This window comes from Morone saxatilis, unplaced genomic scaffold, assembly GCF_004916995.1.
Source record: "Morone saxatilis isolate NCDOM2014 unplaced genomic scaffold, NCSU_SB_2.0 Contig7, whole genome shotgun sequence".
In the NCBI taxonomy this organism is placed as follows: Eukaryota; Metazoa; Chordata; class Actinopteri; family Moronidae; genus Morone; species Morone saxatilis.
In genome coordinates, this window is record NW_023340246.1 from 18,114,351 (window position 1) to 18,127,954 (window position 13,604).

General features: G+C 41.9%; 1 protein-coding gene across 4 annotated transcripts in view; it reads left to right on the top strand.

The window, feature by feature from the left end:
- The window catches only part of wasf1 (WASP family member 1), a 52,023-nt gene that overhangs the window by 26,900 nt on the left and 11,519 nt on the right, over window positions 1–13,604 (top strand). For 3 of the 4 annotated variants that reach the window (XM_035678457.1, XM_035678455.1, XM_035678454.1), the window contains 3 exons: window positions 4,286–4,439; window positions 7,373–7,490; window positions 13,392–13,475. In XM_035678457.1, the coding sequence (XP_035534350.1) occupies window positions 4,286–4,439; window positions 7,373–7,490; window positions 13,392–13,475 (356 nt within the window). The remainder of the gene's footprint in view (window positions 1–4,285; window positions 4,440–7,372; window positions 7,491–13,391; window positions 13,476–13,604) is intronic. The other variant, XM_035678456.1, reaches the window with a different exon arrangement.

Below are 13,604 nucleotides of genomic sequence, written 5' to 3' on the forward strand. Positions count from 1 at the left end.
TAAACAATTAGATATGTCTTTCTGGACCACCTCTCCAATTAGCAACTGACACTGGTATAACAATACGTCAAGCAGACATTTGATGATATTATAGTTCATCCAGAAGCATTGTGGGTGATTACCAGCAAGGATGTCTTCTTACTTACTTCATACAGTTCTCAGCACACAGTAACTCATAACACAATTGCATATACTAATACAATGTCACCAAACTATTTGCAGATGGATTGCTTTATGTGCTTTAAATAATTCTTACTTTGTAACTTTCTGTTTCACCCACAACACAGGATTGTAATGTTTCCTTTCACACTGTGCACAACACTGGTGATTTACAAAGTTTGTCAGTGCAAGAGGGAGAACATTCAGATAGATTCTAGGAGAGGAAGAGGACAAAATAAAAGAAAGGACAAACAATAAACGAAACAAAGACGGAAAGGTTGGAAAAGGATGGAGTCTGAGAGAGGAATGAGTGATTCAGGGCTGCAGAAGGAAGCAGGCATGAGGGGAAATATAGGGCAACATTTGCATTGAAGTACAACAGAAGAGAGAGAGCTCTGCCTGCATGCTAAAAGACAGCCTGGCCTATGCCTTTTCTTATCTTCAGTGGTTGTGTGTAGGACTGCATCACTATGAGGGAGGGGATGAAAAGTGGGAAGAGGGAAAATCATTTGCCTGAAAGTTTGAGGGAAGCTGAAGGAGGGGTGTGTGTTTGTGTGAGGAGAGAGGAGGAGAGAGAGAGGAGAAGAAGAGAGAGAGAGAGAGAGAAGAGAAGAAGAGAGAGAGAGAGAGAGAAGAGAGGAGGAGAGAGAGAGAGAGAGAGAGACAAGAACTTCCCTCCCTCTCTATTTGGTCGGGGGTGTTTTTGGCTAGATGCCTATCGTTAGAAAAGATATGAGGGAGAGAGATAAACCATGCACCACTCGCTTACTGATAAGAAGCTTCACAGGCTGAGATCAGAGGCTGCTGCTGCACCTGGGGCTCGACCTGACACATACACACACGCACACACACACACACACTTACAACCTCTCACTAAGCTCACTCATTCACTCCCATACGAGTACACTCACATTTTTCTCATTAGCTAAATGTCTTCACTAAATGGGTGTAATTGGTAGTTCAGCTGAATAAGTGACATTTGGTAATTAGGATGTAGAACATCATGTTAAGATATCCATCTGTGTGTGTGTGTTGGACTGATCCATTGTGTGTGTGTGTGTGTGTGTGTTAGTGCGTGCACGTTCATGTGCGCACGCCTTCTGTGTATCTGCCCACATTGATTAGCGTGCCTCCCTCAGTGCCCAGTGCTGCTTGGCAGAGGTTTATAGCCACCTCACTCTGCATCAAATGCATCCTGACACTCACTTGTGCACTGCCTCTCTCGTTTTTCGCATTTGCACGTACTTGTCACACCATCTGACAGCCCTGTACTCTCCCTAAATGCTTTGGGGGCAGCAGGACACAGCACTTTTGCTTAACATACAGCACTCAGCAACACCAAATTGTGACTCACCGGTCGGCCTGTGGCTCCTTCTGACCCTGGCAGGGGGCTTATTTGTCGGTAACAGTCCTCTCTATAGATCTCTTCTGTACATTTGTAAGCAGTGAGGAGGAGAGGGTTGGTGACAGCTCCAGGTGCACTTTCTCAACCTTCACTTTGACCTTCCTGTGGAAAGGGCACAACAAGTGAAATGCCCTACAGGGATCACTGCAACATCAAAAAAGCCTCACTTTAATGTTCATATCTTCTTTTCCACATCTGTATCCCTTAGCCTCTCTAATCTTCTCAACTTGGAAAAATCTTCAACTTCTCAGATCTCACCAGCACTGTTACATATCCCTAGCATTTCCCTCCTCTGTGATCACTGCAGGCAGTGTAATTGTCATGCCACGGTGGCTTTGGCTTTGATTCCCCCCCCTTCTTATCATTAGTTACCTCTTATGCTGCTGATCTAGAAACTAAAGGTTATTCAGATGCACTCTCATTTACAAGCATGAATAAAATTCTAAAGGGATGATTTAGGTTTATTACAACTTGGGTCTTATTTTGGTAGTTTCAGGCATGATTCCTGTCACTAATAATAAGATTGTACTCACCAAGTTAATTACTTGCTCTGGAGATGCTGCAGTCCCGAAACACTAGCAGTTAAAGAATCAAAGTTTTAAACAAACCTCCAAGTTAATCAAACTTATTTGAAAGGTTTGAAAGAAATGTTTAACAGTCCTTCATAAACAGTCATCACAGTTTAAAGATATGTTTCATCTTTGACCCGCCTACTTATCATAATGGTGTGTGCAGTTCCAGTATATAATGAGGGGTTATTACCAACACACTTCAGTTTTACCTTCAAATAGATCATCTGGCTAAACCGTTTGTTTACAGCTGCCCGCTTTTGTTTCTTGCTTTGTCAAACTTTGTTGTAGCAATGTCGCCATTGCTCCCCAGAGCTCAGCAATTTGTTCCAATGAAATATCTTTTTTAGTAAAGTAAAAAGAACAAAACATTGGGCAAGTGTATAGAATTCTCAAACAGCAAGTCCCAGAATAGAAAATGTAGCGCTAATTTTGATAAACTGCTGTACAAACAATAGCAGAGGTGAGATATCAGTTTTCTCCTGTGGTTATTTCTGTTTACTGTAGAAGAATATACTGTGTACAGTATGCGTTTGCCTGTGTGTGTGTGTGTGTGTGTGTGTGTGTGCTGTTTAAATAGCTGTTAGTTTCTCCCCCGTGTTTCCTTCGAAGCTTAATCCATCTGGCTCTTCTCAGGTTACTGCACTACTCCCATGGGATACCATATCATGCCTTTCTGTTTTTCTCATAGAAGTCATACTGTATATTTTGATGTGTTTTTTACTGTCTCTCTTGCACTCTTTGCACCACTTCCTACTCTTTATTCGCATGTTTTAATGTTTGTATCGTTGTCTCTCCATCTGTCTCATGCACCAGCTCCTCAATTCCCTTCTTCTTCTTCTTCTTCTTCTTCTTGCTATTTCCTCGCTTGTTTTTCTCGTGAACGTTTCCTTCATGTCTGCCTCTGCTCTTTGTTTTCCTTTTTAGTGCCTCCTCCTTCAGTCTCTGTTCATCCCCTGTTTCCATGACCCTCCATCTGTTGTGTCTGTGAAGTTTTATTATCTCCCTCCTGCACTCTCTGGCCTCCTTTCTCTCCCCAGGAGTGTTAACTTACCAAACCTTGGCTCACTGATAAGTGCTTGTTAATAATGATACTTCAGTGCCTCAGGTGGCTGGCCCTTTACTACAGTGAGAGTCTGTGGAAGTCATTACCCATTGCTGCAATGTAGGAGATCCGATTAGGCTAGTTGGTCCTTTCTGGGCCTTTTTATAGTAAATAACTTTGTCTCATTCAACTAAGACAAACATTCAACAGCTGTCTTGATAACTCAGTTGTTCCATTTGTTTGCATTAAAGGAGATCTACTTACTGTATGTTTTGGGTATTAGGTATGATATTGGATTCTATGGTGTCATATTGTTCTCTGTGTGTGGTAGAAAATAACTGTAACAATACTTTCTGTATGCCACATGACTTTCTCAGTCTTCCCCTGGGCAGCAGTAAAGTGTATCCATTTGTCACTCCCTCATGTATAATTCAGATCTGGTTGCAACGCTCTGGATTTCTTTCCAAGACTTGCTGTTTTCTACTTGGCCTGGACCAGATTGAGGGATAGCGTTAGTGTGGTTGTGTTCCTTCTTCCCCTGAGCTATTTCACTAACCTGTTTTTCTGAACGCTTCAGCTGTGCAGCATTGATTTTCTTCTGTTATTCTTTTGCCCTCTGAAAATGTCAGCTGTTCCTGTATGAAAGAAGGGCAATTATTCCCACAGCCTCTTTCTAACGGACGGCTTTAGCCTAGCCTAGCCTAGCCCGGCTTAGCTTCGTCGTCACGTGTGGATTTGCTTTGGGGGGAATTCAAATTAGCCAATTAGGACAACAATGTAGTGTTAGCCCAAGGGAAGATGATTAGTGGTTTATTGTAGGTTTATATCTCCGTAATGTTGATTGTGTCAATTTTGTTGATGATAATGATGGGATGGAGCCAAATGTTAATTATTATATTCATCAGAGAGACAGAGAGTCTGTCGGGGAAGTACAGCCAAAGAGCAACAAGCATACGTCTTAAAGTGATCATTTCTTCTCTATCTATCTTTCTGTCACACATTTGGCAAACATACAAACAATAGCATATTCCTCAAATACCCTGGTTTTAATAACTGTAATAACCTCTTTCTTTTTCTTTCTTCTCCATCCTTCCATATCTTCCTCAGTGTCTCTTCAGGACATCACCATGAGGAAGGCTTTCAGGAGTTCCACTATTCAGGACCAGCAGCTGTTTGACCGCAAGTCACTGCCCATCCCACTGCAGGAGACCTTCCAGACATGCGAGCAGCCGCCACCCCTCAACATCCTCTCACCCTACAGGTCTGAATCCAGCCTGTTTACTTACTTTATGAAAAGCAGTCTGTGGTTTGAGTGGGTATGATGTTTTGAAGTGAACTGTATGCTATTGCATTTTGTAGGTGAAATTATGCCACTACAATAGAGTAGGGAGAAAAAAAAGAAAAACCTGACATTACCTACAAGTGGTTCTCTTTAATTACAGCCCTTTTTCTGAGCCCAGCATGATGCTAACTTCATCAACCTTTACATATATTTGTCTTTTTTCCACTCTGCTGAGCCTGGAGAATACGGGAAAAAAATAAATACATTAGTATTTTATTGATAGGCATAAAGAGAGACTCATTGCGCCCTGCTGTGTTAGCACAAAAGTACCTAAATGGCCATGCATTCTTGTGTATTATACTTTGGCCTGCCACTATATAAGCTTTTTTTAAGCATAACAGTAATGCTCACAATAATGCGCAGAGAAAAGACGACCTCAAATGGATACAAAGTTTAGTTTTGCATATATTGAAACACTTGCTCGTGCACCTTGGTTGGTTGGCATATTATTATCGGCATGCTACCAGGCATCTCTTTTAGCTCTTGAGTTTGAGCCGGGTGAGCAGAGCGATAGAGGGAGTCATCTTCAGATGAATAATCCATAAAAAGCTCTGCTGGCCAGCACTCCCCTCCCTTTTACTTGGCCTTCTCACCCAGCTGCTTTCTTGTTTCTCTTTTTTTTTTATGCCTCTCGCTCCATTTTCTTTCCTTCTCCTTGAGCATCTCACATGACCCATCTCTGTGTAATACTGTCACTTTGACCAAGTCAGTTTGAGAAGGTTACAGCTCAAACACAATCGTATTATTTTGTATGCGTACACATGCACTGTAGGGAGACAGGTGCAGGTGTAGGCCGTGGTATTTAAACCTGTCGTGGGTGTGTTTTTAACCTCTGGGCTTTGGCAGGGCTTAGATCAAGCGAAAAGGCAGGGGTGGATGTGTGCAATACATCCCTTATTTCCCAACGTTACTCTAAATGTCTCGTTTCATGTCAGTTTTTATTCAGAATTTCATTTATTTGTGAATTATATAAAATTGTGTATTGTTTGCCTAAGGCTGGAATCACCTCTCCTGGTTTTGTTCTTCTCTATGCACCTCTCCTCGCCTCTCGTTTCCTCTCCTCTCCTTTCGTCTCCTCCCGTCTCCTCTCCTCTCCTCACATCACACCAGGAGTCTGCCTGGGACACCTCCCCAGGCTGTTATTTCTCAGATCCACTCAGAGCACAGCTGCTATCCTCTCTCTCTCTCTCTCTATCTCCCATACACACACAAACACACACACACACGACCACCCGCCTCAAATATACACAGAGCGAATACCACGCATAATGATCTACACAAACAGTCAAAAACTACCCGCAGTACACACACACACACACACTACAGTAGCTCTCTCTCCACCCTTGCCTTATCCCATTGTTGAATTTTATTTTCTTCCCTTTGTTGTGTTGCATATCATTAAACTTTCCACTCTTGCCTTTTGAAGCTTTTCCTTTTCATGTTCTGTGTTCTTGCCCTTATCGGTGTCATCATCAAATAATTGCCTCCCAAAACGTGGCCGGCACTGCATGAAGGCAGCTACCCATAAGTTCAAGTCAGGACCACTGAATGGTCAGGATTCAGCAGATACTTCAAAAACTGACATGGAACCTGGTACCTCCTTATGCCTTCAGCCATGTTCAGAAACAATAGACATTCAGGAGAGATGGAGTTACTAAGCTGTTTTGCACCACGTGTTTGAGTATGTCTGTGCTAGTTTTGCAGAAAATAATAAATCAGTTAGATGGTTAATTAATTAATGGATGGTAATGGACTAGACTTCTGACCACTCAAAGCNTGTCACATTCACCCATTCACACCCATTTACACACTGATGGCAGAGGCTGGCATGCAAGTTTCCCTGCTCATCAGAAACAAACTAATCCCATTCACGCACACTCACATACCGATGGCAAAGCGTCGGGAGCTATTTCGGGTTCAGTGTTTGGGGCTAGGAAAAAGAGGGTGAAGCAAGTGAGCTGCAATCCACAACTACACTGCTGGATGTTACTGATTGGTCAACACAGACCGGACATGGAAAAAAGGACATTCGGAAGCCTCTAAGAAAGAAGAGAAAGACATCAGCAGGGCAATTTACGAGGCTTATCCTCATATTGATGTGAAATCCGGAAAGCATGTGTGGGCGTTTTGTGTGTATGATAATTTCCTTGTCGAGAGGGACCTTTTTGATGTGATAACTACCTGTCCCTGTCAGAAGTCTTTTTTCGTTTCCTGTCATCACGAAGGCAAACAGTGACAACAAAAGCTTTTCTAATGCAAATGATAGAGACAGAGAGCGAAGCAGTGTTAAGAGGGAATAAATGATAACACAGGAGCTATTATTCAAATGGTAAACAGATATGATTTCTTGAAGGACAGCAGAAGAAGACAGGCAAGGGCAGGACACAGGAAAGAAAAATGATTATTATCAAATATTTCCTCCACTCTCCATTCATCAGGGTTGTTAAAATTCTGTGGCAACGGCCTGCTGCATTTTAAGAGACCGACAGTGAATGAGGAAAATGCCTATTTATAGTATAGTATAGGTTTGTGCCTCCGCTCCCCTTGTCAAGACTGTTGTTTATGTGTAGCTGAAACGATCAGTTGGTTTATCGATCAGTCCAACGACAGAAAATCATTCAGTAATAATTGCTTTTTCAGGGCCCAAGATGTCGTCTTAAAATGTCTTGTTTTGTCTGACGCACAAGTCAACACGATATTCCAAATCACATTGGAATTATTATAAAAGTAATTCTAGACATTGCACATTTTTCTCATATGTGATGTTTTTTTAATTTAGCTTTGCAAAGAAAGAAAACTACTTCTCCAAACCAAAATGTAACGAGATTTCTTGATTTCTTTTGTCCATCCAGGGACGATGGAAAGGAGGGTCTGAAGTTCTACACCAATCCATCCTACTTTTTTGACCTGTGGAGAGAGAAGATGCTGCAGGACACAGAGGACAAGAGGAAGGAGAGGCGGAAACAGAAGGTATGTCTGAACAATCACAAGAACAGGATCCACGCAGCGCGCAGTACAGTGTGCTCTCGTTTCGTGCAACAATTGGAGACTTCACTGATTCTCTGGCTGCTGCAGGAGATCGAGGTGTTTGTGATGAGCATTGTGGCAGCGAGGACACGGACAGTGAGGTTAGCGAGTAGGAAGACGACGTAGTGAGAGAAGTGAAAGAGGCTTCCTGTAGTCTCCACAGATGCAGATTGATGTGTCCTGCTTGAAAAAAAACTGACAGGCTGAGTCACTGATAGATTCACAGGCCTGGCTTCATACCATGTAGTCTAATGCATTAATTAGCCACCACTCAGAGATTAATCAACTCTTCCTCCAGCCAACCCTCTTCGTTATTACTTGTGTGATCATTACATCTAATTAATGGGAGCATCTGCTGTTCACTTGCCCCCACACTGCGCGTCACCTCTCTCCCTCTGCACAAACAAGCACACACACATGTAACCTCATGAGGAAGCGTTATACACAGACACACACGCACATGCATTCTGATGTTGGATTTTTATACTCACGGACATGCACAAATTAAATGAAAGGGCTCTTGCACGTCTATGGAAAGCCCCTCTCCCACATCAAATGCAGAGCTGTGGCCCCCTTCTCAAAAAAGAGGGGTTTCACACCCTCAGCATCAGGAGCTCTAATCAGCACCAGCTTGCATTTTCCCTGCGTGGGAAGCAGGGCGCGCTCCCCCTCTCAGTCAATCAAAGCTTATTACAGTCACATCAATGAAGAATAAGGAGAGTGATCTTTTTGCTGAGGGTTCATGTGAATGAAGAAGATATAATTTGTTGGTTATGAGGTTTTTAATGATGATGGGAATAGTGCAGAGAGGACAGAGGGCGAGTTTAGCCAATAATTAGTCAGGGATGGATGGCGAGCCGGGATGGAGAGAGTTGGAGTCAATTTCAGGATATTTATTTGTGGTTGGTGGTATAGTTTAGTATTCATCACCTTTATACAGTTATAGCGTAATGAACATACAGAAGTGTAAAATGAAACACAAAGCTAATATACAACAGTAGATAGACCTTATTTGCTTCAGAGGGTTAGGTTGATATGAGCGCTTGTAGCCAAAGCTCATTCCAATGATTTCATTCTAATTAAAGCCCCGGGTGGGCTCAGCTTGTAAAGCCACGTTCATTTCCCTCTTCACCACACTGGCAGTTAGACAGACCCCATGGAGAGGCCTAGAGGACATTCGCAGGGAGAGACAGGATGGATTAGAGGAATTACACACACATATTTGTTGTGTAACAATCATGGCGGATAAATGGTCAGAGTGAAGATCAGGGCAAATAAAGTGTGAAGAGGATATGTGTTTGTGTCTATGGCGAGCATGCAGAAGCAGCCATTGAATGGGTGAGGGATGAGTTAGTTATACACACACACATACACACGTACAGTCAGATGGGTGAAATTTTGTGTGTAAATCTCATGAAGTGTGTGTGTTTGTTGAACTATGTATACCTTTGTACTCACTTACTTCACCAGAAAATTACAGATATCACTATGATTCTTTCCCTCCAATCTTCTAAAAAAGAAAAGTCATAATGACCATTACAATTGTTGAACTCGCACACAAACAAGACACACACAGGCCTGGATATGCACAAACAAATGCTTAAAAAGATCTAAATCGACCGTGAGCTACCATGCAGCTGCAGTGTCGAGGACCTGACAGGCTGTGCCACCTGTCAGTCAGTGTGACGCTATCTGACATTGGCATTTTGTTCCGTGACAGAAAAGGTTCCAGCTCTCCTCTCTCACTTTCTCTCCTCCTCTAAGTCTGTCATTCAGTCTTCACTCTTTCTCCCCAGCTCATCTTACTTTTTTCCCTGCAACTTTATATTATTATTACAGCTGGGCATTGGAAAAAGGGTTGAAATTAATATTAAAATACTAGGACGACTTAGAACATTTGTAACTAAAAATAAATCACGATGTGGCACGTGTATGGAAAATTACAAGTAAAAGTGTGAAATTGATGTTAAATGTAATGAAATATGCTTAAAATGTGGAAAACAAAACCTGATATAATTCAGTCGTTATATCGATATCGATATTACGATGGCAGCCAGGATTTAATGTTTTATAAATTGAGGTCATGTCTTGTCTCAAAGGGTAATTTTGGTATTTTTCAACCATCAATTGCCCATAAAAATTACGTTGCAGCCAGTTTTGCAACTGGCCGGCTGTAGCCCTCTTGCTCAATACTGGACTGGATTTCAAAGATTTATCCTCTTTAGTCATTAGACACACAAAACCTAGGAAAATGGAATAGAAAAATACAAAAGTTAGCCTTTAAGGGAACTCTAGCCTTGTGTTACTGACTCTTTAAAAGTTTTCTAAAGACATCCCTCCTTGAATTCACTGAAAAAGAGGTTTGGATGCCTTCCAGTGAGTAGCAAAAAAGCAATTGACTTCAGCTGGTGTTCGGGCAGACACAGTTCATAGGTTCAGGTCAAAGTTTCTTCTTTCACCACAGAGGAAAGACAACAAATCAAATATTTTAGCCGTGGATGTCGAAAGAGCAGATTGAATGACTCAGTGAGCGAAGTGACGGTGAGGACTGTCGCAATACAGACAGATACAATTGATTCAGTATTAAGAATACAAGTGTATAGATGTGTCTTTTCTAATAGTATTTGAGAGGTTTATTCAACTAAAATAGATCCAGTTTCTAAGCAGCCTTGACTTTTCCGCATTTTGAGTGTCTGCGTTCTGGATTGTGTCATACATCACAGAAAATACATCTGTGTTATGAGGTTTAAAATTCAGAGTGATGTATCTCCGCGTGGAGGGTTGGGGAAATCAAAGTTGCATGTAAAAGTGAAAAGTAAAAAGGCTCCTTACAGTGTGAGACATCCTTTTAAAAGCCTGGATGATTCATTCATGGCAGATTAAAGATGTGAATTTGGTGTGTGAGTGTTAAAAGAGATGGTTAAAAGTAAATGCAGAGGAACTACTTGAATGTTTAAAACCAAAATGTCAACTGAATTCTTCACTACCAAAACGGAAATCTGTAAATTGGTACCTGACAAAAAGAGTGAGCAGAAATGGTGAGACTGTCATGCACAGTATTTGTCTTGTATTCATTTTCTTACCGATTCACATTACTAATAGTTAGTCTAAAACATTATTTACACACCACATAACACACAAGCGCACACAGATTAGCAGTCAGTGATAAATTAAATGCAGCACAGGGCAGAGAGAAGGGAAAAGAAGCCTACAGTGTCCTAATCTCATTAGCTCCTGTGTTAGCCTCGCCCTCAGTGGATTAGCACTAGACTATGCGCTGAGCCTGTCAGAGAGAGACCGAGAGAGTGAAAGGGGACTTGGGAGAAAAGAAGCAGAAGAAACACTGAGAGAGAAAGTTGGCAAGAGAGGAAAAAGAGAGCATTGCTGCCTCTCTTTGAGATCAGTCCACAGTACATCGAGGTTTGTCTGTAACGTCTGAATCCCCTGTGGAGAAGCCCCTTTGGCTTTGCCTCTCCTACTCCTACATCTCATTATAGCACTCACAGGCACAGGCAGCTGCAAATGCTTCATCATCATAATGGAATATATTGACATTTAAATTTCTGCCTATTTTTTTCTGTTTTAGTCACTTGTCCGGGAGTAGGGAAATATTTTCCGGATTTGTTCCAGTCTAAAAAATATAAATACTGCTGCCAGTCCTCCTCATTAAAACCAGTGGGTATCCAAAAGTCTTTTCTACATCGTCACAGAAACTCTCCCCTGATTAAATTGTGAAGAGTCAAAGTATCAAATCACTACAAGGCCTTAAATTAAAGGGAGATAATTACTGTCCGCACACCAATTAAGACAAAAAGCTTTTTTGTTATTTTTTCTTGCTATGCTCACGGGACACCCAAAAAATCCTCTTGTGTGTGTGCGGTTTGTACCTACAATTAAGAAGGCTGTTAGCCAAACTGTCTTCATGCGTTATCTGTCCTCAGAGCATGACAATTTAAAATAACAAAAGAACTTCATAACTTTTTATTCTGTTTATTGTTAGGAGAGTCATTTCAACCTCATAACTGTGAAAAGCTGTTGAGTTTAACCACACGTGATGGTCTTGAGGGGATTTGCAGTTTTGGATGTTATTGAGTTATCTGTAAAAATATCAGCTGTGCGCACGGTTGTGGTTACAGACCCCTTTCCATCAATATTTGATGACGACAGCTCAGAAAAAACGAGTATACTCTACTCATTTGAGTCATGCAAGATATCCCTGTGCAAGCTTGTATAAATGTTTGAAGAGTCACCAACAGCGCAAAGCTTCAAAGTGTGTGTGAGAACTCTTGAGCCAAAATCAGCTGTAAATACCATGAAACGCCAAGAAAATGTTTGCCCATGTGCATTCTTATTCCAAAGATACATACAGTAGCAGTAAGCAAAGAGCATCACATCTCCATCAATACATTACCAATGTGAAGTTGCCCCCCGCCCCTCCCCATAAAAACCACACAATCCTTTTTACCCACCCTTGCTGCGGCTGTCATGGCAACTACCCTGTCCATTCAAGATAGCAGGCTTGGAGCAGTGAGACGCAGAGATGGACCGAGACTGACACCCTGAACAGTGCCCTGCTACGGGCCACAGCAGCTGCACACATCCAAGGCTTCTCCACTGTCAGCACAGACACACTGGGCTTTTTGTGTGTGGCTAGGCACAGTTCACCTCTGGTTGGGGTCCTGTGAGTTCCTGCACAAAAACATGAAGGATTTTCATCCAGACTGCAGCGAACATTGCTGGAGCTGAATGTGCAGATTCTTTATTGCTCAGACATCGTAGCACATGAAAATATATAGAGAAATTGATTTCATGTTAGATGTTGACCTTTCGTCATTATGCTTTGTATTAAGCACATATTTGAGATTTCATTATCTTTTTGCAACATAATATGCATGTTAATTATTTCAGCCTGCCTAGTCCACAACACAGTTACAACCAGGCAGCTGACCAGAGAGGAGCTCTAATGATTGTAATTTCAACTGCAGATTTTTTGCTTCAGCAGCACCTTTTTACACATGAGGATTGAGAAATAGGCTCAACATGATTTAGAGTCTTTGCAAACACCTCATTAAAGCAGCAATTTGCATGTAAGCAAAGAAATGTATTCACAACATTTCCGTATGTTCTACATTTCTGACTGATCAACTTTTAATGAACAAAATCACATGTAGATTAAGTCATGCACACTCAGGGAGAGGACATGCTTTGCCATGACATTGCAGTCACGTTTGCATACACGATAAAAAAAAAAAAGGGGCTTGCACCATTTGTCTGCTTTGCTGCAAGGGACAGGTATGAAAAAATGGTTACTTCAAACTGTATTGCTGTCGGACTAGATTTAGATGGTGCGGCGTGCCAGATGGTTTCTTGTGAGCAAAGAAAGTGGATGCTGTGTTTGCACACTTAAGGCCACTTTTATTTAGGAAATGTGCGTATAGCACTCCTAATTGTGCTCCCTTTGTAGCTTGTCATTGCCTTTGTTAGCTTGTCATTGCACCAAATGAAAGTGAGGTTGGACAAGTTTAGAAAAAGTGTGCCATTGCTCCCCTTTTCTACTGCCTAAATACAGTATGTGAAGACTGACTTGCATTAGAAGAAAAAAAAAGAGAAAGTGTGCCTTTACCAGTTACTGCTTGGTCACCATTTTCATATAAATTGAAACAGCTATGAATATAAATATATGTTTGTTATTTGTAGTAAATAGGATAGTGTTAGTGACCCAGAATTGTGCCATGGTAGAAAAAATACTGCTTTAGGATCTCTTTTCTTCTGTCTTTGTTCCTCTCAACCTTTGCTTTACATTCTCTCTCCTGAATCCTGGTCTAACTGTCTGACTCAATGCAGCTGGAAATGCCTTATCTTGTGTGTTCCAATGGCCTCATAAGAGTCCTCTCTGAAACCCCTCCTCCCTTCCTCACTCCCCCAGAGGTAAGACCTTCTCCCCTCTCCCCCCTCCGCCAGAGCATCTGCTCCCCACGCGGTAGCCTGCAGCCCTCCCTCCTTCTGCCCCCTCTATCTATCCACTCACCCTCTGGTTTGCTCTGGACAAGGTCACTT